Source organism: Cheilinus undulatus, linkage group 13 (assembly GCF_018320785.1).
Source record: "Cheilinus undulatus linkage group 13, ASM1832078v1, whole genome shotgun sequence".
Taxonomy (NCBI): Eukaryota; Metazoa; Chordata; class Actinopteri; order Labriformes; family Labridae; genus Cheilinus; species Cheilinus undulatus.
Genome location: NC_054877.1, coordinates 39,926,419 through 39,951,446, shown reverse-complemented (window position 1 = coordinate 39,951,446; position 25,028 = coordinate 39,926,419). Strand labels below are relative to the sequence as shown.

The window sequence follows — 25,028 nt, the reverse complement described above, 5'->3', positions numbered from 1 at the left end:
TAGTATGAAATCCTTGGCTTCATTAAAAATGGAATCCTGTTTCTTGGTAACTTCATCTCTCTAGCTTTCAACATTTTATTCATTGTGCATGTACAGAACTCTTATTTTCAAAGGCATAAAAGACACTTTTTAATAGCTTCAATTAGGACTGAAGGTCAGTCTTGACTGTGGTTGTCTGAATCATTTCAATGGTCTGTGAGGATGCAGCAACTTCGAAGCAGCAATCAAGGAAGGGAAAAGGAAGTCTGCTCAGTATCAATCCAAACAACAACCTTCAACCCACATGAAGAGGGCAGACACTGCACACAGTGAAAATGGTAGTGACGTGTCAGGAAGGAGTACACATTTTGCTACTGCCTCGCTCTGTACACTTCCCTTTGCAGCTTTCACACTTGTCTAACTCTGGAAAAAATGGTTATTGGTTAAAATAAAACAGCCAGGCGGAGACGATTAAAATGTAAGTTCATGTGAGTATAGAGAAACAAAAACGGTTTAAATTGTGTGGCATGGTGCGGGTGAAAGTGGAAAACAAAAGTAGATCTCTACAGAGCAGCACCTCTCATAGACGTATAGCATAAAACATAAATGAAAGAGGAGAAGAGAGAAAACAAAGAGGAACAGAATACACGAGCTTGGTGAGGACAGCGATTGATTTTGAATTCTTTGAGAGCAAACAAAAGCCGGGGTGAAGTAAAAGCAATAGAACAATCAGAGGAGCCCTGAGAGAGACAGCTGTAGGAGGCAGAGCGAGTTTAGAGTCCAGAGCAGTACCTTGGTTGTCGAGTGTGTTATGAGCCAAGTTTAGGGAGTGAATCACAGAGGCCGGGTTCTCTGATAGTGCAGATGCCATCTTCTGTGGAAAATCCCTGGAGACAAAACATTAAAAAGAATAATTAGGATTACTTGTAAAAATTCAATAAAGTTTCAACATTACACCTCTGAGCAGTGAGCACCAAATGTCCTATTCAAGATGCAATATTTCCCTTTGCAGAAAATCCAATCACACTGAAGTTCATTTGGGGGGTAAAGGCAGAATGTAAAGGATGTGGATTTCTTTTGCAGTAAAAATTGATTTAATATTGAAAGCACTAATTCAAATCATTATGAGGGTTGGTGGAGAGAGATCTGGGAATGGGAGATATTCTTTTGGGCACAGCATGAATTAAGGTTTATGTAAAGAACACAAAAAACATCTTAAAGGTATCGTGAGACTTGAAAGTTTTGGATGAATCTCTTGAAAACATTAAAAAATTCAATCCATGATCCAAAAATGAGCTGTGATAGTACAGAGAAGATGAAATAGAGTAAATCACATGAAACAGATGGAATGGATTAGATAATACATGAGATAGGCCTTAATGAAACAGAATGCATGGATTACATAGAATTAAAAAGATGGACTTGATGAGGTAAAATACATGATTGACTTTATAGAACGGAAAAGACAAGATTAAACAGAAGAGGTGGATGGATGGATGGATGGATAGATGCTGGATGGATGATGGATGGATGGATGGATGGATGGATGGATGGATGGATGGATGAATGATGGATGATGGATGGATGCTGGATGGATGGATGATGTATGAATGATGGATGGATGAAGAGATGGATGGATGATGGATGCTGGATGGATGGATGGATGGATGGATGGATGGATGGATAGATGGATGGATGGATGGGTTGGTGGATGGATGATGCGGGTGGATGGATGGATGTATAGCTTTCTTTGATGGATGGAATGATGGATGAAAGGGTGGATGGATGGATGGATGGATGGATGGATGGATGGATGGATGGATGGATGATGCATAGATGGATGGATGGATGGATGGATAGATGATGGATGAATGAAGGGATGGATGGATGGATGGATGGATGGATGGATGGATGGATGCTGGATGGATGGATGATGTATGAATGATGGATGGATGAAGGGATGGATGGATGGATGCTGGATGGATGGATGGATGGATGGATGGATGGATAGATGGATGGATGGGTTGGTGGATGGATGATGCGGGTGGATGGATGGATGTATAGCTTTCTTTGATGGATGGAATGATGGATGAAAGGGTGGATGGATGGATGGATGGATGGATGGATGGATGATGCATAGATGGATGGATGGATGGATAGATGATGGATGAATGAAGGGATGGATGGATGGATAGCTTTTTTGAACGGATGATGGTGGATGGATGGATGGATGGGTGGATGGATGGATGGATGGATGGATGGATAGCTTTTTTGAATGGATGAAGGATGCATGTGTAGATGGATTGATAGGTGGATAATAGCCTTATTGAGAGACGTCTGTATGCACAGATGGATGGATTGTTGCTTGGTTGGTTGGATTAACTAGATGATGGGTGTTTCTTTAAAACACATCACATTTGCTTGTTCCTTGTTTTGCAAATTTCTTCAGTCAAAGTTAAATAGACTTGTAATTTGAGTTCAGTTTCTTATTTAATACTGGCATGTATTAGTACTCTCATTTCCAAGCCAAAAATGCCAGTTTTTCTCTTACATCATATTTGTTTGAACAGAGGTATCATGCATTTGTTCTTGCATAAAATTAGGAATTAGATATAAGCAGTTCTTCTATTTCTTTCAATTTGGAGGGTCTGAAAGTCAAAATGTGCAGTTGGGGGTTTGCTTTTATTAAAACAACAAAAAAAAGCTCTGATAAACCAACAGCACTAAATGGCAGTCAGAAAAAGAAAGTAGTGGAAGAAGAGCCAATATTTCCCTTAGGATTTGGTAGAAACCTAGAGCAGAGTAAATATTGTGCACACAAAAGTAGTGGTGGCACCTACAAGGTTGCAAACATTTTGCTAAATTAACATACAAAGCATTTATTATTATGTTTACCATTTTTCTGCTGCCAAGGTGGAAAAAATTATTAAAAGGCCATTTAAAGTAATTTACATAAAAATATACAACAATATGCTGACAATCCCCCTTCTCCTAAGCATTGTTTGGAACAAAGGGCTTTTGAATTAAGGACTATGTTTTTCTTTCAGTGCTGTACTCTATGAATTCCTTTTAAGTCTTTTCAAACACACATCAAAATGGATTTCAGTGGGAGTCTTTAGAGCTACACACTGTACTTCAACAGTCAAATTTTGTACTGTTTGAATATGCTTACTTATAACAAATGTATTCAAGGTTTTTTAAATATCACTGTCAGCTCTGTTGCAGTGTTAGTGGAGAGCCTGTAATACAAGCTGCCCTTGTATTCAAAGTGATTTATCCTGAGGAAAGTATAAAACTTGTTAACTTCATCATTATGCAGCAGAAAATCATCTGGCCCTGAGGCAGCCAATTTATCTCAATTAGTACTAAAAAAGGATCTGCTTTGCCTAACGATACCACCCATGCATAGAAGGTGAAAAGTCCTGATAGGTGAAACCCAAAATCTGACTCATGTTTAAGCAGAGGAAGAGGGGACCTGCCACAGGCAGACAGCAAGGAGCTTTATTGGATGAAAGGGCAGAGATTAAGTGAGGTGAGCGAGAGTGAAAAAGGAGGAGCGACAGAATCGGAAAGGTCAAGACAGCCGAGGAGATGAGGGGAGAGGGAAGGTGAGGAGGAGAGGAGGGGTGAGATGATCTAAGGTGAAGAGGTGAGGCCAAAGAGATGGAAGTGAGAAGACAAGGAGAAACCAAGAGCAGGTAGAAAAGACTGGGGTGAAGAGGACAAAGGACGAGAGGTGGAGATGTGTGTGAGAGGGGAAAGTGTGAGAGGAGGAAATTAGATTTAACAAAATATGGGGACAGGCAGGGGTGGTTATAGAGGAAACCTACGATTTGAGTCCTGCGTTCTCCAGGGTGAGCTCCTCCAGACTGTTGGACTTGCTGACTGTGTGCAGAACCTGGTCGATCACCTCCGACCCCTGAAGGCACAGAACACAACACAGAGACACATGACAGGAGGATCTAAAGAGGGTTATATGACTGGTTAAACTACAACATAAATCAAATTATTCAAGGCTCTCAGATGAAGGGATAAAGGTAGACAATTATCACAGATTCATGAAAGCAGTCATTTATGACACTGACTATCTCTGCAGTGAGATCAATTCAAAGGTACAGTGTGTATAACCAGTTATACACACTGTACCTATCCAAAGGTACAGTGTGTAAAACTGGTTATATAAGCAATATCTAACAGCTTCTAGGCTGAGATGTTCACTTATGGCAGTAATCGTAGCAACCAGTGGCATCTAAAAAACATCAGCATTGACATTGAATATTTAGGTGATAAAATCCTGATTTAGACACACCTACAAACAGTTCATATGTTTCATTTTTACCAAGTTTGTTCTGCTAAATGCAACCAGGCAAAATATTACACACTGCACCTTTAATCTATAGATGTAAAATGAGCAGTTGGCAAAGTTTCAAGTCAAAGAGAGATGAATCCTTAAATATGCCCTTGGATTTAGCTCTACAAATGTAGCTGAAAAAGAAATGCAAGCTAGGGACGTGTATTTCAGATGAAATTATTATTCAGTAATGATGGGCAATTATTTAAAGAAATTTTAATTTCATCTAACAGGATATTTCTAGATTTGATACCTTGATGCACATTGATTCGGAAAGTCTCATTAACGGGCTATCCGATTAAGCATGGTGTAGGAGTAACTTCAACTTAAGAAACAAGTGTTAAATGCTTGAGAGTGTCACTTAAAATACTCCACCTGATCATTAACTTCACTGCATAAATTTTAAAAGATAATTTCTTTAATTAGGAGATGTCAAGTTGCTTTCTTAGAATCTCTATGGTCTACATTGAAACTGTGCCATAAGACACTAATGTGTTCATCTTCTGTTGTAATGTAATGGTGGTTAGCAATTAACTTTCAAATGTGCTGCCATCCCCATCTGGCAGTAGTTAAGCAGTACAACTAAGCATTGATAAAAGTAAAGGGGGAAAGATTAAAGATAAGATAATGGCTGCATGAAATCTTGATTTTTAAAATATATTAATGATGATTTGAATATCCAAAAATCATACCCATCCCCACGACTGAGTCACATTCTAACCTTCGCACCCATGACTCACTTATCTTCTACAAAAGCTGCACAAGAGCGCTAAACAAGGGATGATTATAACATCTGTCATTGACTTTTCATATCTTATGACATAAGGTTACAGTGCTGATGAAAATAACAGCAGGTGTTGACAGAACACTCCTATTTGTTTTCTATGTTTTGCTTTCACTCCAACCATTAGCAGGGTGCAATTTCCTTGAAGAGTTTATTGTCTGAATCACTTCACTTAAGTCTTCATCAGCACAGCATGGTGGTGTTGTTGTGAATAATGGTCCATTACAGAGTGAAAATGGCAAAGCTAGGAATGCTGTAAGATATGATCTGGGACTGAATATTTAGAGGCCACACATTAAACAGTTTTAAGCCGACTCTCAGCCAGATTTTCTCCCCCTGACAATTAAAGGCATGTCCCAGTTAGAGGGAAGTCACATTTATGACGCAAACTTCTGTGAGATCATGTGTGCCTGGAATCTTTACTGTAAAATCATTAACACAAACAGCAGGTTTGTGATAATGATTTTTCTTTTCAAGAATCACTTGAAACTGTCCCAAAGTCTGTGGTCTCACCCATTTTAAAATCATCTAACATTTGGCGATCATGTAGTGTATGGCGATCCTTAGAAACAACAGAAATTTCATCCACTTCAAATAGAGGTGACAAAGAACCTGATGGTCACTCTGACTGAGCCCATGAAAGCCCACTTGGTTTTCACATGGAGATTTTTGCAAGCTCTTAGCATGCTTTCATGTGATTTGCATTGAGGACAGGCTTTCTAGCCATTTTACCATAAGCCCAGAATGGTGAAGGGCTGCAGTGACGGTTGTCTCTCTTAGCTTCATCCCGTGTCTACACAAGATCTCTGGAGCTCAATCAGAGTGACCATCGGGTTTTTGGTCATCTCTCTTACAAAGGCCCTTCTCCCTCGATCGCTCAGTTTGGCCAGGAGACCAGCTCTTGGAAGCTCTCTCGGTCTCTCTCAGTCCTGGTTGTGCCAAACTTCTTCCAGCTGATTATATGGAGGCCACTGTTTTCTTAGGAACCTTCAGTGCAACTGATTTTTTTGTAACCTTCCCCGGATGTGTGTCTTGTAACAATCCTGTCTCTGATCTCTGCAGCCAGCTCCTTGCAAGGTTATAAAAGTTTTGGATTTTTCATTAGTTTTTATTTTCATTTCTCTTTCACTTTCTGTGTTATATTTAAGTTTAGTTTTAATTAGTTTTTACTGCTGGTTAGCTAGTTTAGTTTTTATTTTGGAAATATGCTTCATTTTAGTTTCGTTTTCATTAGTTTTAGTGTTAGTTTCAGTTTTTTCAGCTGCATGTCAGGCCTGAGCAAACCTCATACATTTTTTTAGACATATTCAAACAGGCTACTCTTCACTTTATATTCATTTATTTAAAGAAGATGTTTGAATACAATACAAGACATAAAGCTACCACTGTGTGAGGTCTTAACCAATCAAATCAGGCCATTTTCACTCCCTAGACTTGGATGTAGGTGCCAGTCAGTATGGTTGTGTCAAAGACTAAAACTAAGGATATTTTGTCTCTATTTCTAGTTTATTTTAATTAGTTTTGTAAGCGCACTGAACAGTTTTAGTTAGTTTTCATTTTTTGGTCGAGCTAGTTTATTTAGTTTCAGTTAACTAAAATGGTTTTCAAATTTTAGTTTTGACCTTGGTTCCTTGACCTCATAAATTGTTTTTTGCTCTGTATGCATTGTTAGATGTGAGGCCTTCTAAAGAGGGAAGTGTGTTTTTCGAAAACCATGTCCGGTCAATTGAATTTACCACAGATGGACTCCAATCAAGGTGTAGAAACATCTCAGCAAAGATCCAGAGAAAGCGGGGGAACCTGAGATAAATTTCAAGGTCTTTTACAAAGGGTCTGGATACTTATGTCAATGTGATATTTCAGTTTTTTTATTTTTCATTTATTTGAAAAAATGTCTAAAATTCAGTTTCCCTTTTTCATTATGAATAACTGAGTGTAGATTAATGTGATGACATTTTTTTTTCCCGACTGTAGCATCAGGCTGCAACATTTGAAAAAAAGTAAAGGGCTCTGAATACTTTGTGAATGCACTGTAGGCGTCTGTGGCTACAAAAACATGACGGAGAAAGCCAAAGAAGACAAAGTCAAAGCTTCAAAAAAAAGCTGGTCCACGAAGCACTTGGTGCTGTAATTTTGCTGCATCTACATCTTACAAAAACTTATGCAATTGTAGATAGATTCAAGTTTTACAAGGTTAAAAAAGTTAATATCAGCTTTACAAATATTTTCTGAAAAGGGACATTAATTTGAATTTTGTCTGACCTCAAGGATGCTGAGAACATCTTTTGGTGGGTAATCAAGCGGCGACAATTAAAGGGCATCTTTATCAGTCAAAACAAGTTTCTGAAGAGCTTCAATGACGTTTGCAAATTTTTACACTCAGTTCTTTTAAATTACTTTTTAAACTTTTTGAAAAGATAGTTTTCATGTGGTTCATCTCCAATGGATGCTTATCTAATGAGTAATATGAATATTTAATAATGATTCACATCATCTAGAAGGGATTTATAACATTGCAGACATGCTTTCTTGACTTTAATTTGTACGTACACTCATGGGATTAAACAACACTCCAGTCTGCACATGCATCTTTTTTGTCCGTGATGTATGGTGCAAATAAAAAGCAAACTGATTCTAGCTGACCTTTAAAATATAAAGAAATCCCAGGGCTCATTGTGAAATGATGACAGAGAGTTTTTTATAATCATTTGGACTGCAGTCTGCAAATGAGCAGATAAAAATGACAGTTCAGTGATATAAATGTGAACAGACTAGGAAATGGAAGCATAAAAGATAAAAAGATAGTTACTATTCTCATGTCTTTGCAGTACAGCTTGGTGAACCAGGTGTTGTAGGCAATGGAGGCCACAATCACAGCCAAGTCCCTGGAATGGAAACAAACACAATATATGAGATATTCAATTCAAAACTTTGAATAAGCCAACTCCATCTGCTCCAGACCACTTGATGTCATTGATCCATAAATTCATATTATCATGGGCCAAACTTTTCTTTGCTCCCTGTTTGGTAAAAAGCAGTTTATCATGGTGACAGTGAGAACACTGTGGGCAGGGCCGCTTTCTAAAAGATGACTGATACTGCGGCCCCGCTGAGGAGAAGAGAGGCAGAGAAAAAAAGAGAGAGAGATGTAAAGATCGATGGCCGGGTCAGTGGATTATTCAATAAAGCCACAGCTTGATCCCAGCTACAGACCTCAAACACTGCTACATCCACTGCTACACAGACAAACACAGAGTCCACAGACAGACCTGCATGCGTTTGAGAGGGAAAATGAAGGACAGGGAGGAAAAAGGGAGTTTTAGTATCCTCCACGGTCCAACTAAAGCCACACTGCTGCTACACCTGCTATATATCATCTGACAAACAAGCAGCAACACAGGGAGAGAGGGGAGGCATGGAGAGAGGGAATAAGCCCAGAGAGAGAGGGAAACTACAAAGTGAAAGAGAAAGAGGGGGAGAAAAAGTGTAATCAAGCCAGGGACGCTCCTGTTTCCAGTAACTGCAGTCGGCAGGACATTACACTAGATCTCAGAGGAGTAAAATGGCTACAGGCTGTGTTCCTTTTTCATTACCATGCCAGCCATCAGACTAGTGTATACTGACTAACACAGCCAAGTCTGCTTCTTAGAGCCTACTGTATGTGTGTAAGCAGATGATGCACGTGTCAAGATTCATCATCAACACTCACTCTTGATTCATGTTTTGACAGCAGGACATATAATTGACCTCCACAATGTCTCACTCTGTCATGCAGAGTGCTGGTGTTTATGTGTTCGCTTGTACGAGTACATGTTGGCGCAGCAGGTCAATCTGCTGCTGTTTACTTGTTCATTCAGGTCAGCTTGGGTTTACGTGAAGACAACACTCCAGGAAGTTAATTACTAAGATTTAGACGTGCTGCAGAAGGGGGATTTTGTTGCCACTGGCTTGCTGTTTTGATCAGTTTTGAGCCTTTTTTGCTAAGCTAAGCTAACAGGCTGCAGGTTCACGTTTGCTTTCCTGGCACTTCATCTTTATGTTTAACAAGAAAAGATGAAAATTGCTGCAGGAACAGAAACAATGCATTGAAAGAAAAACCTAAAAAACTCAAATTCAAAACAAAATCATGATGAAAAGAAAAAAAAAACAACAGCATCACTAAACAGAGCTAGGGCTAAATGATTTGGGAAAATAATCTAATTGCGATTTTTTTCCACAATATTGTGATTGCGATTTGATATGCAGTTATTTCTGAGGTTCCTCATCTTATATTACTTTCAACAAACACAAGCAATAAATCATTCTATACAAATATAACAAACACAATATAAGATTAAACAAGGGTTAAACAATTTTCAAAAAATATGTATTGTGCTGCTTTTGACTCATATTATAGATCAGATATTAATTCTTGTAATGAAGGGAGTTGTAATTTTCATATCATTCTCATATTCAATTAGAAAATCCACAAAAAAGGAAGAAGATAGGACTTTTTTGAGACTTTTCTAAAAAACTAACTTGAATGGATGCATGATATGTAATGCATAACATTTCTGCGGCAAAAAAAAGTGTAAACTGGTATTTTGGCAAAGAATTTCAGGATAATTATGCGATTTGAAAATTGCAGCAGGCCATATTGTGATTAAATCTAATTTGCCATTAATTGCCAAGCCCTAAGCAGAACCAAATGCACTGAAAGGAAAAGCACAGAAAATACCAAACAGATGAAAAGCAAGAACAAATCAAAACCAAGGACAGCTAATGCAACAAAATCCACAATGTAAATAGATGTTTTTGCAGAGTTAGTGTTAAATGGCAGCACTATTTTGTATGACACATTTTCTATAGTTGCTGCAAGATCTGTGCAGATTATCTGCTGTGACTCTGGTATCAGGCCGTGACTGGCAGTTGACCATCCATGCGTGATACTGTCACAGAAATCAACTTAGGTTGATGACAAGACTCCAGGAAATGAATTATCATTGTATTACCACTTAAAGATACTGTTTAGCAGTTTTAATTTTCACTGCTATTTTAAATTTAGTTTGGTCTTCATATTCAAATTGATTTAGGAATAAGAAATCAACACACATTAACAATATCGGCATGTCCCTTTTAAAAGTATAATACACTGTGTGCCCAAATCCTTTACTTATATATGAAAAAGTTTCTGATAACAGGTGTGTTTCCAAACTAAATGAAATTCCCTAAGGTAATACCAATATTTGCCACCTCCAGCCTCTCTTCTCACATATTGTCTTTCTCTTTCTATAGCAATAAAGCCAAATAGCCCCAAAAACATACAGATATCTAAAGCTGCAAAAAACACCATAACAAATGCATGTACAGCCATCCAAAGCAAATATATGTGATGAAGAGGATGAAGGACACAAACTAAGGAAAACAAATGCATCAGAAAAAAATCTTCAAATCCAGTACTCACAACAAAAGAACTGTAACATTAAGTGTGACACAAATTTCATCATCTGCATGGTGAATGAGCTCAGATCATTTTCTGCTCAGACTCTGACTATAAATCACACCTTGACGGCAACTGAGCAATCACTCATATCTTCACACACATCAACTTAAGCACTGGTATTCAAGAAGCTAATTATCAAGATTTAGTTACTGCTTTGGCTATTTTTTTGACATTCATATAGCTGTTTCCTTTTGTTTCTGGTGTTACTACTCAGCTAACAAAGCTATAAAGCTGAAACTTCATGTTTCTGACATCAGGGTTGCATCTGTCTTTCTGTATCTACCTTACTTTTTGGCTGACAAATGTTAAAAGATTTGCCAACAGATTTCTATTAGCAGAAACAGGCTGCAGATAAAACATAATAATACTAAACAACAACAACAATAGATATGCACTGCAAACAAAACAAACAAACAAAAAAAAAACAGCTACATAAAACAAAAGAAGGCATAAACAGAAAAAAGCATGACAAATGCATGGCTGACTTAGGGACAAAAACACACAAACCAAGAAAAGCATGCAATAAAAGTACAGCTTAAGGCCACTGAGATTCAGCATGATGCAAAGCTCATCATCTGCATGCTAAAGGAACCCTGCAGGCCTTCTTCTGTGACTGTAACTATATATATCAAGCCATGACTGGCAATTGAACAATCATGCAAAGTAAAACTTTGATTTCCATCCTTCCAGCAAATCCTTAAAGTTCAGACATTTATTTCATTGCACTTTATGCACAACAGAGACCGGTGACGTCTCAGAGCAGAAACAGTACTAAGATAAAGTTAGTCCTGAGGTGCTACTGAAGAAAAGATCACAGGGTCATTCAAATCAAAAGTCTCCCAGGGAGCGTGACTGTGCTCAGAACATTTCATGGTAATAACCCTGTTAGATTATTTAACAGCTAGTGGGTAAAAGATGAGGGAAGGTCATGAAGTGTCCACAATAAACAGAGTTTATCCGTTGGGGAGCTTGATTATGCTCAGCAAATTTCATGGTTATTAAATGCCGGACGCATTGGCTTGACTGCAAGTGAAATATTGTTTTATTCTACAGACGGAAAACTGATCAGAGAGGTCATCAGAACACTGTCATAGCAGTATAAAGTATAAAATATGACCAAAGCCTCAGTGACTTTATTCACTGGCAGGTAGAGTTGGAGCTGAGGCCTCCTGGCAAACAAGCCAGTCGACTCAGCCAGGGCCATTTTTATACAAAATTATAAATACCTCTTAGCCTTGATGAAATCTAAACAGATAAATTAAAAAAAATCATTAGTATGGGTTGCAGGTAGGCTAGCAGTCTAGTCAGAATCTGTCTACGTGGGTGGCCTGGGTTCAAGTCTGAACTGTGGGTACTTTCCCACATCATTCCTCACTGTCTCACCCTTGTTTCTGACTATCCACTGTCCTCCTCTATGATAAAAAAAAAAAAAAAAAAAACATTAAAAATGCCCCCTGATTTAATAAAAAAAAGGAAATGAGGCTGCTAGATATGGACCACTGGAATCTTAAACACATTTCACCCTGGGGACAATAGAGCACAGCGTGTCATACTGTGTTGTCTCGTCTTGTACCATATCATATCATTAAAAGCCAGCGATATTGAACAGAAGGGACACTGTTGCTAAAATGATTATGATATTCTTAATGAGAAGAAAATACACTTTTCTGGGTAAATTATGTAATCCTCAACAGCCAGTGAGTGGGTTTTCTCTGTTAAAGGCAGGATGGTACTGGGTTACAGAAAAGGTATCAACTACCAATTTTGCTGTTGGCATTTCCTCTTTTGAGATAGTCATAGTGCCACATTTCTTTTGTTGTTGTTGTAAATAATATGAAAAGTTTTTGCACCTTTTTTGTGAACATATTTTCATGTTGCATTTTGGGAGGCCTTCATAAATAAAGTGCACCATTACTGCAATCTTCCCACTACGCCTGTGTTGTCATCAAACTTTATGTTGTGTTTTTAGAACCTCGTACCAGCATTGTATTGTATCGTATCATATGCATCGCATCATCTAGTTGTCATCTTGTCTCATCCTGCATTGTATACTATAGTAGCTCAGCAAATACTAATCATATCATGTTTCATTGTATCCTATCGTCTCGTACTGTACTGTGGCATATTGTATGGAATTGTACCGTACCTTACCATACTGTATAGTAACTTAGCGTAGTGTATTGTACCTTATCGTACCATATCTTGGAACTGACTTGGAGCATTCATGAACACACACTGGGTTCATCCACAGTCTATTTGTTTACCTTAGGGCGCACTCACACTAGGCCGTCCGTACCGCGCCTGGGCCCGTTTCAGCCTAAAGTCCAGTACGTTTGGCCAGTGTGAGTGCAATCATTCCGTGCTTCGGTGCGGCACGCTTCGCGGCACCGGCACGGAAGGACAAGGTGGGCCTAGGCAGCACAAGCGCAAGAACGCAACGTAGCGTGAAGTAACAGCAAGAAGAAGCCTCTATAGAGCGCAGAGAGCACACACAGCCGCATGCTAGAGACAGCAGGATCCCAGTCCAGTCCACGTTTCTACCCAGTTTCTGGCAAAGTCAGGCTTCAATGACTGTGAGAGGTTTTTTTAGTTTGTGAAATAAAGCTTCTTCTCTTGATTGAGTCACAAACAGCACCTCACAGGATAACACACACCTTTCATCCTCCATGCGTAAAGGAGAGTGCCAAATAAGTGGACAAGTGTGTGCCAGGGTTAATCTCACGGCTGATTTAACCTCTCTTATTATAAAATTATAATGCCAAACTATCATACACTGAATTCTTTATAAATTGAATTTCACCACCATTTTTGCCATTATTAACCAATTTTTGCAATCTTTAAGCCATTTTAATTATGTTTTTTAAAGATTCACTACACAAATGAATAAATAAAAATATTTGTTTATTTGATAAGAGTGGTTATTATTCAGGTAAAATATAAAATATGGTTTTCACCACTTAACTTCACACTGGACCATGGTTTTGCTAACCTCCACGGGCCCCCATTTTGGCTGGGTCCCAGAGACCTCCCCCTTTATCCCCCCTTATGGACAGCTTTGTCTGTACTATTCTTCAATACACATGGCTGTGGTTAATAGATTTTTAAAAATGATCATTAATGGCCATTTTGTCTTTTCAATCTAATATACTCACCTTTACCAATAATATCACATGCTGTACGGTCTCCTATTTGTTAGTCAACAGTTACACAAATATATCTTCAAGCGGTGATTTACAGGAAAGATATAGTTTGAATCTCAAATGATTTTTTCCTCATTTTTCTTGCCACTGGACAAAATGAGAGGCATGGCTGACTATCAATGCCATATTGAGTTCTCAACAATACATCCATGGTGCTTCTACAGCTAAGGTCAGTATACATCAGAAAATATCCCATGGGGATCATAAATATTCATAATAGATCTTAGACCCGGCACCAGCACAGTCAGCTGGAAGATGGTTGGATTTTGGAGCATGCATTGTGCTATAGGATAATAAATCAGTGCTCCTGTCTAACCCTGTGCTGACCATGACTCAGGTCCTGTCACAGTGACAGGTGAGGCAGATGGTGGGGGTGAGCTGTGGAGCTGCTGTCCTGCTTCAATAAGAGGAAAAATAACCAGGCAGAAAGTTGGAAAAAGTTGGACACTGCATTGAGAATGGTGTTTGTAACTGAGTTTGTGTGATTGTATGCACACAGTGGAGCGGATGTCAAGCAAGTGCACAAAGAAGTAGTAAACAGTTCCTTGCACAAAACAATCAGAAGTGTATGCAGTAACAAAATATTTGGACTGTATTCTCAATCTCAACACACACAATCCCCTCTGCTACTGACCAACAGAGACAGACAAAGAGTGTGTTTTCTGAATTCCTGATGAGGACATCGATTCAAAGACAAAAAAGATGGGACAAGAGAGCTGAGAAAATTGAGGAGAAAATAGAGGAAGTGGATAACAAGAGGAGGAGACAGGGCCGGAGAAAAAGGTGTCCGCTTTCAGTCAGGAGGAATGAGCAGAGAGGATGTTTGAAAGGACAAGCAGTCAGCAGAAAAGGCACGGCCCCGTCGCTCGTGGTAACGGTAGATGGGCTCAATCAGGGGAGATCAGGGTGATGGAAATGTGGAAGGACAAGGAGGGAAGGAGGAGGAGGAGGGATGCAGCACAAAGAGCCTCTGGCATTTATCATGGAAAGACAAAGTCAGACATCTTTCTTTAAACCTCTTGAAAATTAGCTTGAAATATTTAAAAAAACAAACATGTATAATAGAGTCTAATTCAGCTCCCACAGAATCTAATTAAAATACACTTTCATAACTATGAGAAACCAAGCTCAATCCAGCTTATTTTTCTGTTTTTTTTCTAAACTAAGACTGTGTGGGTGTGGCCAGACATGTCTTCACTGAGATTTCCCTGAATCAGCAGCAAGAGCTCATGTAACAATCAGAGTAGTGCAGCCATAAACAGTACGTTCGATTAATGTGATACAGAATCAGAGGGTCCTTACCTCCTTGCGCAGTCGTATTGATAACTCACTGAAAAGTAAGTTAGGAAATGCTATGCCATCCATGACTGCAAACAGCATCCACAGTAGGATTAGGTGTTCATACCGTTAAACTTTAACCAAAATTTTCCCACAGTATTACCATCAGTGTTTGAAAAACACATTACACAAAAAGCAGCTCAGACCAAGCATGTTTTATTCTATCCTTTTACAAAATGCTTTGTCCTAAAGGGGACACTGGAATTGATTTATAGTTACACCAATATTTTTTTGCCTTTATTCTGACAGGACATCTGAGGAAAGTTAGGACATTGGAATGAAGTTTTGTCTCTTTTTTCCTCCCACTCTGTGTGCAATTAAACATATTTGCTTTCTTTTTCTCCCTCCTTCATTGTTAATGCCAGGATAGCAATTAAATATACTATCTGACAGAATCTGGAAATGTGAAGTAGTGTTTATGAAGTTACAGAAGACGTTAGCACCCAAAATAACTGACAATTACAGCCAAACTCAGGGTTTATGCTAATAATTTGACAGTAAAGGCCTTTGCACACTGGGTCCGAATATTTCATCCAAATTTTTCGTACGTTAAAAAACAAAATCAAGCTCATGTTGTTCTAATCATGTTAGCACACTGAAGCTCTCCACTTCGTTTGCTGGTGTATTATGTAGATGTCAGATATGGAAATATAACAGATAAAGGCAGAAGTTTGTAGCCTACTCACACGTCATAACAGGGACGTAATTACTCTCCATCTGTCCAACTTAGCTCAGCGCTATGACGCATGAATGGGTGCTGTATGAAGTTCTCTGTCAGGATGGATCCAGCAGGATTTTAAAGAAGTGACAGAGACACAGGCTCGCAGTACGAAAATATTTCCAACATATACAAATTTTCGCAGTGAAGGCAAATAAAAAACGCATCGGACCCAGTGTGCAAGGTCCGAGTGCTTGACATTTTTTCGGGTTACGGATCCGAAAAAAAAAAAAAAACGCAACCGAAAATAACGGACCTAGTGTGTTAAGACCTTAAATGTAATACTTTTTAATACCTTTTTCAAGACTCTCTTCATACATTTTAAGACTCTATGGCATCTACAATTCCTAACTTGCTACATTTGCACAGGTTTGTTCATGATTTGTGATGATTGTAGGATAAAAATGTGACATCATAGAAAAGGCCAGTAGTATTTTTTAGTAGGCAAATTAAGCTTTCTTAAAGCATTTTGATATTAAACTATATGGAAAAAGACCCTGGTTTGATATCATAAAGTAGCTGACAGTTGAAGATCTTTTTTCTGTTGGATGACCTAGAGTAGCCATACGATAGTCTTAAAGTAAATTTTTACAAGTTTTGCACTTCAGTCAAACCTACAGAGTAGAACGACCTACATTTGGGTTTTGAAAAAAACCTAACTGTTGGTTGTATCCCTAGTTCTGCAGCACCAAGAACATGTTTTAAAGAATCTGGTGGACATAGAACGTGGCTGTTATTAGACACTTAACAGAACTTAAGCATTACAAAACTAGCAGAGAGCTGGGCCTAATGGCCACTTTGAGAGTGAGACAGCCACAGCCTGCTTCAGGTGGAGATGTTAGTTTCTTCCTCTGGTTTAAGTGACACTGTGACAGCCACTACAACTATTAGTTTGCCACTGACATTACGGTGCACTGTGGTCTCAAAGTGAAGATGCCTTTCTGTGTCAGAGCAGGAGAGGCAGACGTCTGGACTAATTCACCTCACACTGAATAAAAACATGACAACTGGCTTGTAGCTAGTTTCTAACCAAGGAAAAGTTAGACAACTAAACAACACACTAATGAAAGCGCTCAGTGCTTTTAAACCGTTGCAGTGTTAGGGGGATAATTTATTTACAACTCACGTGAATCACTCAGCTCCACATTTTGCCCCATTTAAAATTCAGTTCAAAAAAAGTATTTGTCCTGGGGGGCAGGGTCAGGGTTAGGCTAACCCCAGACACAAAGTGTTCAGTTTTTTCCCATCTACATTTCTCTTTCATCAATTATTTACATAAGAATGTTCATTGGAAGATTTTTGTTTAAGTTAACAAAAGCAAACAGACATTACTGGTTTCTTCTTCTTTGTTAATTAATAGCCGTTAGTAACAGCCACTGTAGGGTAATAGTGCCAGTCAAAGGCTTGAAGGAATATATCTTTAAAATGAGATAACTGTTGCATGAAACCCTTTTTAAATTCATGGAAGCCTGTTCAAATATTTGAAAATCACTGCCAACCCCTGATACCTGATGTTTGTTTCATCTTTGGGCATAACCACGCACATTGCCAACCCAACATCATCAAATTTACAGCAACATTTACTACAGATTTTTTTCAATTTAACTGAAATATATTTATTCTCTTAAGGCATGTACGATCATGTTAACGAGACCTTCAGCTATACAGCTATAGTGCTACTGTGGAGTTTCGTATCCAGCTGCTAAAGCTATTAATGACCCTTTCTTAGTTATTTCTCTGCTTTTTTTTTGTTATCCTGTGACAAATCTTTGCTTCCGCTGTAGTTTCTCTTTGACAAACCTCTCCAGAGAAACAGGGAGTCTTTAGCACTGGACTGTGAACTCACGGGACCAATATGTTAAAGGAAGATGTTAAAAAGAGCATAGGGAGGCAGCTTTCCCTGCAGAGGCACTTTCTTTATCACACTCTATATAAACCATTGGAGGAAAAACAACAGCGATGCAGAGACTTTGGCTCTCAATATGAGAAGACATTAATATATTCATGAGTTGCTGCTGCAATCATGCTTCTATGAATGGCTTTTTGATTTACCAGCATAACACAGCTTCGCTGCAATGATGAGATGTGCATTTTTAAGTGTGAATGTATCGTCTCTGGTCGGGATTGTTGTTTCTACGCCTGAAAGTGGAAAGAATAAGTGTAGGCCTCAGGGTTTTCTAAGGACAAAACATCCCTTAAAGAAAAGGCAAGTTAGCTTAGTTGAATCCTCCATTTGCATGTCAGCTGTCGAGTCTTTTATGATAGGCAGCACTCGAGCAACACGTACACACTTCCTCAATGTATCAGGGAACGGATAAGTGGTACTTTAAAAGAAACCAGCAGGGAGGTGGAAGAGATGACATATGGCATCTTACAGCTGTTTCCGAGCTCCTGATTCTTCTCTGACATGCACATCATTCCCCTTCCTTCCCTGTGATCTTAGCTAACTTCTAACAAAACTGAACATCGACACAGGACAGCAAGTGAGCCACAGAGAAAATGAAAGACTAATACACTCAATGTTTTACCTTGAGAGGAGCTTGTAAGACAAACAGCAACTCTAAAGTCAGATCAGACGAGGACTGGCAGATGACAAGATGCATCAACCATTCTGGGAAGCGTTTACCCAAAACATCCTGATGCAAAATGAAAAGGAAAGCCTTTTAAAAGTAGGGAGTTGTCAGAAAGTTCTATGACAATGATGTGTTTTAACTTTTTTGGACTCAAGCACTGAGGATTTAAAATAGAACTGAATATCATCCTGAGTCCCAAAGACTTCAGTCCTGGTTGCATTTATTGTTTAGATTTTCAAGTAGATTTTTGGTTACAGGTCCCAAGACAAGAGTGTAGACCATTCAGTGCAGCAAAAGCATCTTGCGTAACTGTTTCAAATGCACTCACAGAAAAAGAAGATATAGATGTTCAATGGCATCACATTTCCATAGTGAACAACGGCACATAAATTAGTGCCACACAGTCACACTGCGTTAATGATTAAGTCTCATCATTTTTTCCGTTTTTTCAGATTATTTTGCATCATTCAAGTCATTGTGGATTCTCCACACTGCACTGACATTGTGGCATTGTTATAAATAGTAGGAACTGTGCCACAGGAACAGAGTATAGCTCCAGGACTGAATTATGTTAACACACGGTTGTAAAGCCTTTAGGCAGATATTACATTCAATAACTCCAAGGGAGGAATTAGTATGGCATAACTCGTACAATACTCTAGCCTTGAAAGCCAATGTGCAGATCTGCAGGAACCACCATCCACACACACACAGAGCCTGGTTAACAAACTGTCAATCCGAACTGCAGAATTAGCATATGGTCAAATAAATAAAACATTCAAACAACTCTGACATGCCTCCCAAAAATAGATGTGCAGACGGATTGTTTGAATGTTAGCACTGAGAGATATCTTCCTTGTCAGATGCTCTACCTCTTGATATGATTATAACATTGCTTTTACGTTGAGTTATCTGTGCAAAACTTTTACTTGGTTGTCATGTATTTTGTTGATTCCTGGATTTTTTTATTGTTCTTTTGGGATGCATTTTTTGTTGTTTATTTATTTTACTGTTAAAAACTATTAACTTATTGTTGGCTTTTCTTTACTTTTTTTATATATATAATTTCTAACTAGTGCTGTCAATTTATGATTTCATTTAATATCTACTGTTCCACTATGAAGCACATTTGGCTGCATGCATTTGTATGAAAGGTTTTGCATGAATAAAACTGAATTAAGTTGAGTTGTTAACAGTCATCAGCCCATCTATAAATAATGTGACATGCACTGATGTAAGTAACCAATATTTATCCATGTTTGTGGTTAGATTCTTTGCCTGAACCTGAGACAGGCCAAGGAGGGGCTTCTGTCCTTTGAGCCTAGGCCAGGTTGGGCTCAAGGGAAGTCTTGCCAGGCAGCACAACTGAATCTTTGAGTTTTAGTCTATTATTTCTGTAACAACTTAAAAAAAAATCCCTCAGTAATATTGTAAAGATTACAAGGCATATTACCAGTTCTACTGGTTATTAGAGATGTAATGTATTGTTAAAATTGCAACATGGCAGTAACAGAAGCATCTTAATGCTCTTGTGGGCATTTGACAATTTCAAACGATTAGTATTCAAGGCAAATGTGCAGTTCTTTTTGTGAAGCAGAGTGTACGTTTATTATATAATGAGGGAGAAAAGCAGTTAAAAAGTACCACTGTCAGTTTGCTCCATTCCACGAGCACCCGCTGAGTTAGTGCATGGGGGATTAGTAAGGGAGAGGGAGCACAGCATGAAATTATGCATGAGTGGATGAAAAAGAAGCAAATAACTGCGTTTCTAATGCAACTATGTTTACAAATGAAGTGAGTAAAGAGCATTGCAGACCATAAATTACCTCCATAAAGCTCTGTGCAGTCAGAGCACACTGATGTCTGTGTGGCTGCTGGTCATCCTCACGGCTTCTCAGGCTTTTTTCATCAATATAATAAATAATAAATGATCACTTCTGTAACACATACTTCTGGGTGGCACTCATTGTCTGAACAGATTTCTGTTGTTAAAACAGCTTTAAAACTTCAATTATGAAAGCCATTTTCTATTTAAAAAATGGTGAGTTCAAATTTATGGGTCGTGTTTGGGGAACATGTGAAGGCTTGGATGGGGATGGGCTGGAATTCCTGGGCTTCATTGAAGCTCTAATGCATGTGTTGCATCAATTCAGCGCTGGCAAGCTTGTGCAATAAATCCTGACATAGATACTGGGTATTTTATTGGTAGAAGAAGTCAAACTTTGATATATTTTTATGGTCAAACATGAAAGAAAATGTCTGCACTAGGGAGTGTTAAACCATCTCTGAGAAAGATTGGTAGCATGCACTTTGAAAAGCCCGGTTTACTTCAGTGTTGAAACTCTACCACCTACGCCATCATGCACTTCATGCTTGTGCGTAGGTGTGTCTCCATCGCTCTGCAATAAAGAAAGAAACTACTCAATAGTACAATTTCTTTATATATTCTTCGGTTATAGTGCCAGTTTCTGACGCATTCATATTCTGTAGTTGCAACTGGCACCAAAAATATTATGTTAAACTGGTGAATAATGACAGTTAGTTGACTTACTGTAAAATACTGCAATGAATAAAAAAGAGATATAAGAGGTGATGGACTATTTGGCCGCTGAATTAGTCTAGGCGGAACTCATTCGCTCATGTTTTGCCAATGAGATATTTAGACAAAGAAATGTACTTCCAATATTTTCATATGTTGGCAAATAAATCTGACCAATTGGTTTGTTGTCTGGAGCATTTCTCATTATAACATTTATACCACAGTGGAAACAATATGTCTGTAGATATTACACAGAGACAGACCAACCACAGGGCATTCAGTCTGCTTTGTTTCAATGCATAGTCACATTCAGCTATAGGAGGTGTGTAAGCAACTGCAAGTATAAATCAAAACGTATTAATCAGACTTAAGACATGATCCAGTGACATTTCAAGACAGGGGGAAACTACCAAGCAATTTTAAATACAAAAAATCATAAAGGTCCTCTAAAAACACAAAGAAATACCAAACACTAAAAAACACACTGGACATCAATATGGTCTCTGATTTCTACAATCAGTACATCTCCACTCTCAAAGCCTGTTTAACTGTTTATCAAAGACCTGTGCCTGTACAGATGGATGTCCTTGGTTGATGCATCGCAGTACAAGAATATAGTTAATTTTTCTCTTCTGGCAGCTTTGTATTTAAAGGACATTAGATTGCCTTTATGCAACACGTGCAGACCAACATGCTCAACACCCAACATTGTGGAAAAGAGGATCTTATTATCCGGCTGGCTTTAAAAAAACATTTTGGTTTTAAACAGCTATCAATCTGCTGAAGAGGTAAAATTTATCTTGCTTTAATCAGAGATCAGATGCATCAGAAGGTATATCAGATTATTGTCATATCATTGTTAGCTTTGGAAGCTAATCTTCTCCAACGTGAAACCTCAACAAGTGTAGAATCCTCCTGTGTGGATGCAAATAATGAGGCACTGCAGTGAGTAGGTGTCCCAGTGTCTGAAGACTGTCTGAATTTTTTAAAAAGCCCCTAAAAAGGGAAAGATTTAAAGATGGCTGCAGTACAGCTCTGGCAAAGCTTCACAAAGGAATGTGCCAAGTATATTATTTTGTCTGTGGATTACAATCACATACTGGTAAGCAACAAAACCAAGAATATTACACAATACAAGCTCATTTTAACTTGTGGTTAGGTTTTGATATCCTTATTACTTTCTTATTAACATTTTAAACACCCTTAAATTATTGCTGGAAGTCATCAAGTATCAGTAAATTTAGTTTTTTTCATTTTCAAATGCAATATGCTTGAGAACAGAGCCAGTATACACCCACACTCCAACTGTATTGAATAGTGCTGCAGTCTAAGTTTGGCACAAGTTAATTGTGTCTGTTCAATCAGTGCAGGCTGGTGTGCTGTAATCAGCCCGGGTGTGGTTAAGATGTCAGTAAACTGTGTCACCTGCTGTCGAGATGGCTGAAATCCAGCAGATTGAACTCCCGGTTGTCCTGAGAGTGGTAGATTGTGTCAACGTCCTGGAACAGAGAAAACAGAGCCAGAGAGAAAAGAGAGCAAGATGAGAAAGCAGAGACTAACGCAGAAAACAGAACAGACAAAGAAGAGCACAAAGGACTGGAATATACACAATCAAAACACAACAAACAGGAGTGCTTTTGTCCAGCCTGCACATTGTTCCTCACCCACTGCACTTCTTCTTTGCAGCCAATTCCATTGTAGTCACAGAGAGCAGCATAGGTCTCAGAAAAACCACCTGAAAGACAGAGAGGAGAGGACAAAAAATCAATCTGGACCAGACCATAACATCAGAAATAACAAGGGAAGAATGAAGCAGGAAGAAGGATGTATGAAGGAATGTAGAGAAAAATGAGTGCAGGCTGGAGATGAAAGAAACAGATAGTCAGCAGAGAGAGAAAGAGGGAGAGAGATGGGCTGTAAATTTTAAGGTGAGATGAAAGTATTGCACCATGAACGAGCTCTTCTTGTAGATTAATGGGATTACCATCAGAAAGAGAGCGCAACCAGCAACTTTGGTCTTCTCACCCACTTAAAGATTAGTCCCCAAAATGATTTGGTGAAGTCAGTGAGTCAGACAATGCTTTGGACTCTAAATTGCAATGTCTGTTTGGTGCAATGAAGGCAGACTCACCGCAAGTTTTCTGGGGCTCCAATGACGATTCAGAATTTGGGGAAAACTTGTGACTGCCATCTGACATGTCTCCTTCAGCTCGACAAATGGGAGGACTGGAAGACAGAATCAGAGAGAGGAAGTTCAAACTAAAGGAGTCAAAAGCCACTTCCCCTAAGCTTTAGCAAGCTATGCTTGAGCTTAATGTTCAGTTCAGTATGAAGAAAAACTTACAGTTTCAATGTGAGGATGCTAATACAGTACCGGCAGATGTAAATACAAGATGTTAGCAGTTAGCATAATGAAAGACAGCACGGTATGGCGGCATTTTGAACAGATTATAGCACAATATTAATCTACAAAGAAGAATGAAGACTGTTGAAGCTAGCTGCTAACTTAAGCCATGCTTTACTTAGCGTATCATCCTAACATCATATACCCACTGATAACCTTGTGATGAATTTGACCATTTTCTGAGCATTTTCTCTCCTCTAGAGCAAAATGCACATTTGGCAAAATAGGGACATAGCCACCTGCTAAAAATCACCAGCATGCAGACACATCATGGCTAGCACACATCCCTACAGTGCCTAAAAATCTATTTACTCCCTTTGATGCTTTTAGTGATTTTATAAATCAATCATGATCAATATAAGTTGTCTTGTTTGGAAAAAAATACCAAAAACTCTTTCAGATTTCTACAAAGTAATGTCAATTGAATAAAAACATGTAATGTAAAAAAGATGATCGTACACATGTTGACCCCTTAAAGTCAGTATTCAGGAGCTACAATGTTGGCTGTAATCACAGCACTGAGTCTATGGGGATATGTTTCAATCAGGCTTGCACATCTGGACACTGCAATTTTACACCATTCTTTACAAAACTGCTCAAGCTCTGTCAGGTTGCAAGGGGACTGGGAGTGAACAGCCCTTTTCAAGTCCAGCCACCGATTCTCTTTTGGTCTGAGGTCTGGGCTTTGACTTGGCCACTTCAGAACATTAGCCTTCTTGTCTTCAAACTATTTCTGTGTAGTTTTTCGCTGTATGCTTCAGGTCATTGTCTTGCTGGAAAATAAACCTTCTCCCAAGCCGTAGTTCTCTAGCAGACAGAACAAGATTGTCCTCCAGGATTTTTTTTTATTTTGTCACATTCATTTTACCCTCTACCTTTACAAGCCATGCTGAGAAGCATCCCCACAGCATGATGCTTCCACCACCCTGCTCCACAGCGGGGATAGTGTGTTTGTGGTGACGTGCAGCGTTTGATTTCTGCTAAACATAGTGTCTTGTCTGATGGCCAAAAAGCATCATTTTGGTCTTATCAGACCAAAGAACGTTCTTCCACTTGACCATGGAGTCTCCCACATGCCTTTTTGGTAAACTAGATTTAATAGTTTTCATCAACAGTGGCCTCCTCTTTACCACTCTCCCATGACGCTTTGACTGGCGAAGAACCTGGGCAACAGTTATTATATGCAGAGTCTCTCCCATCTCAGCTGCTAAAGTATGTAGTACTTTATCATTTTATGACTATACAGATTATCACAATCATTGTTCTGTTTTATTCTATTTTTTATAGAAAATTTTAAATCTGAATTTTAGGGTTTTTAGGCTTCTATTTAACTCTAGTTATGATCATCTATGTTTTTATGTCCAGTTTTACAGGCTTTAAATCATTTGGAATGTTAAATCTTTTATCATTGTTTTATTATTACTTTTACTGTTTTTATGCTAATTTTAATGTTTCTTATTTTATAAATTCTTCCCTTTTCTGCTTTGTCTTTTATCTCTGTCTTTTTTCTTATTGTTCATCATTTTAATTATTTTAAGTAAACTATTTTTGCGTGCATTAGTCCCTAAACCTTTTTACCAGTTTACCTTTTTGTTAATCACTTTGGTACAAGGCACTTTGAACTGCAATTGAATTTGTTTGAAAGGTGCTATATAAATAA

General features: G+C 38.5%; 1 protein-coding gene across 5 annotated transcripts in view; it reads right to left on the bottom strand.

Annotated features, from left to right (window-relative positions):
* Nucleotides 1–25,028, bottom strand: part of carmil3 (capping protein regulator and myosin 1 linker 3) — a 214,089-nt gene that overhangs the window by 113,267 nt on the left and 75,794 nt on the right. For all 5 annotated transcript variants that reach the window (XM_041804349.1, XM_041804345.1, XM_041804346.1 and 2 more), the window contains 6 exons: nucleotides 23,096–23,190; nucleotides 22,629–22,699; nucleotides 22,390–22,463; nucleotides 7,924–7,999; nucleotides 3,810–3,898; nucleotides 772–866 (listed from right to left, as the gene is read on the bottom strand). In XM_041804349.1, coding sequence (XP_041660283.1) covers nucleotides 772–866; nucleotides 3,810–3,898; nucleotides 7,924–7,999; nucleotides 22,390–22,463; nucleotides 22,629–22,699; nucleotides 23,096–23,190 — 500 coding nt within the window. The remainder of the gene's footprint in view (nucleotides 1–771; nucleotides 867–3,809; nucleotides 3,899–7,923; nucleotides 8,000–22,389; nucleotides 22,464–22,628; nucleotides 22,700–23,095; nucleotides 23,191–25,028) is intronic.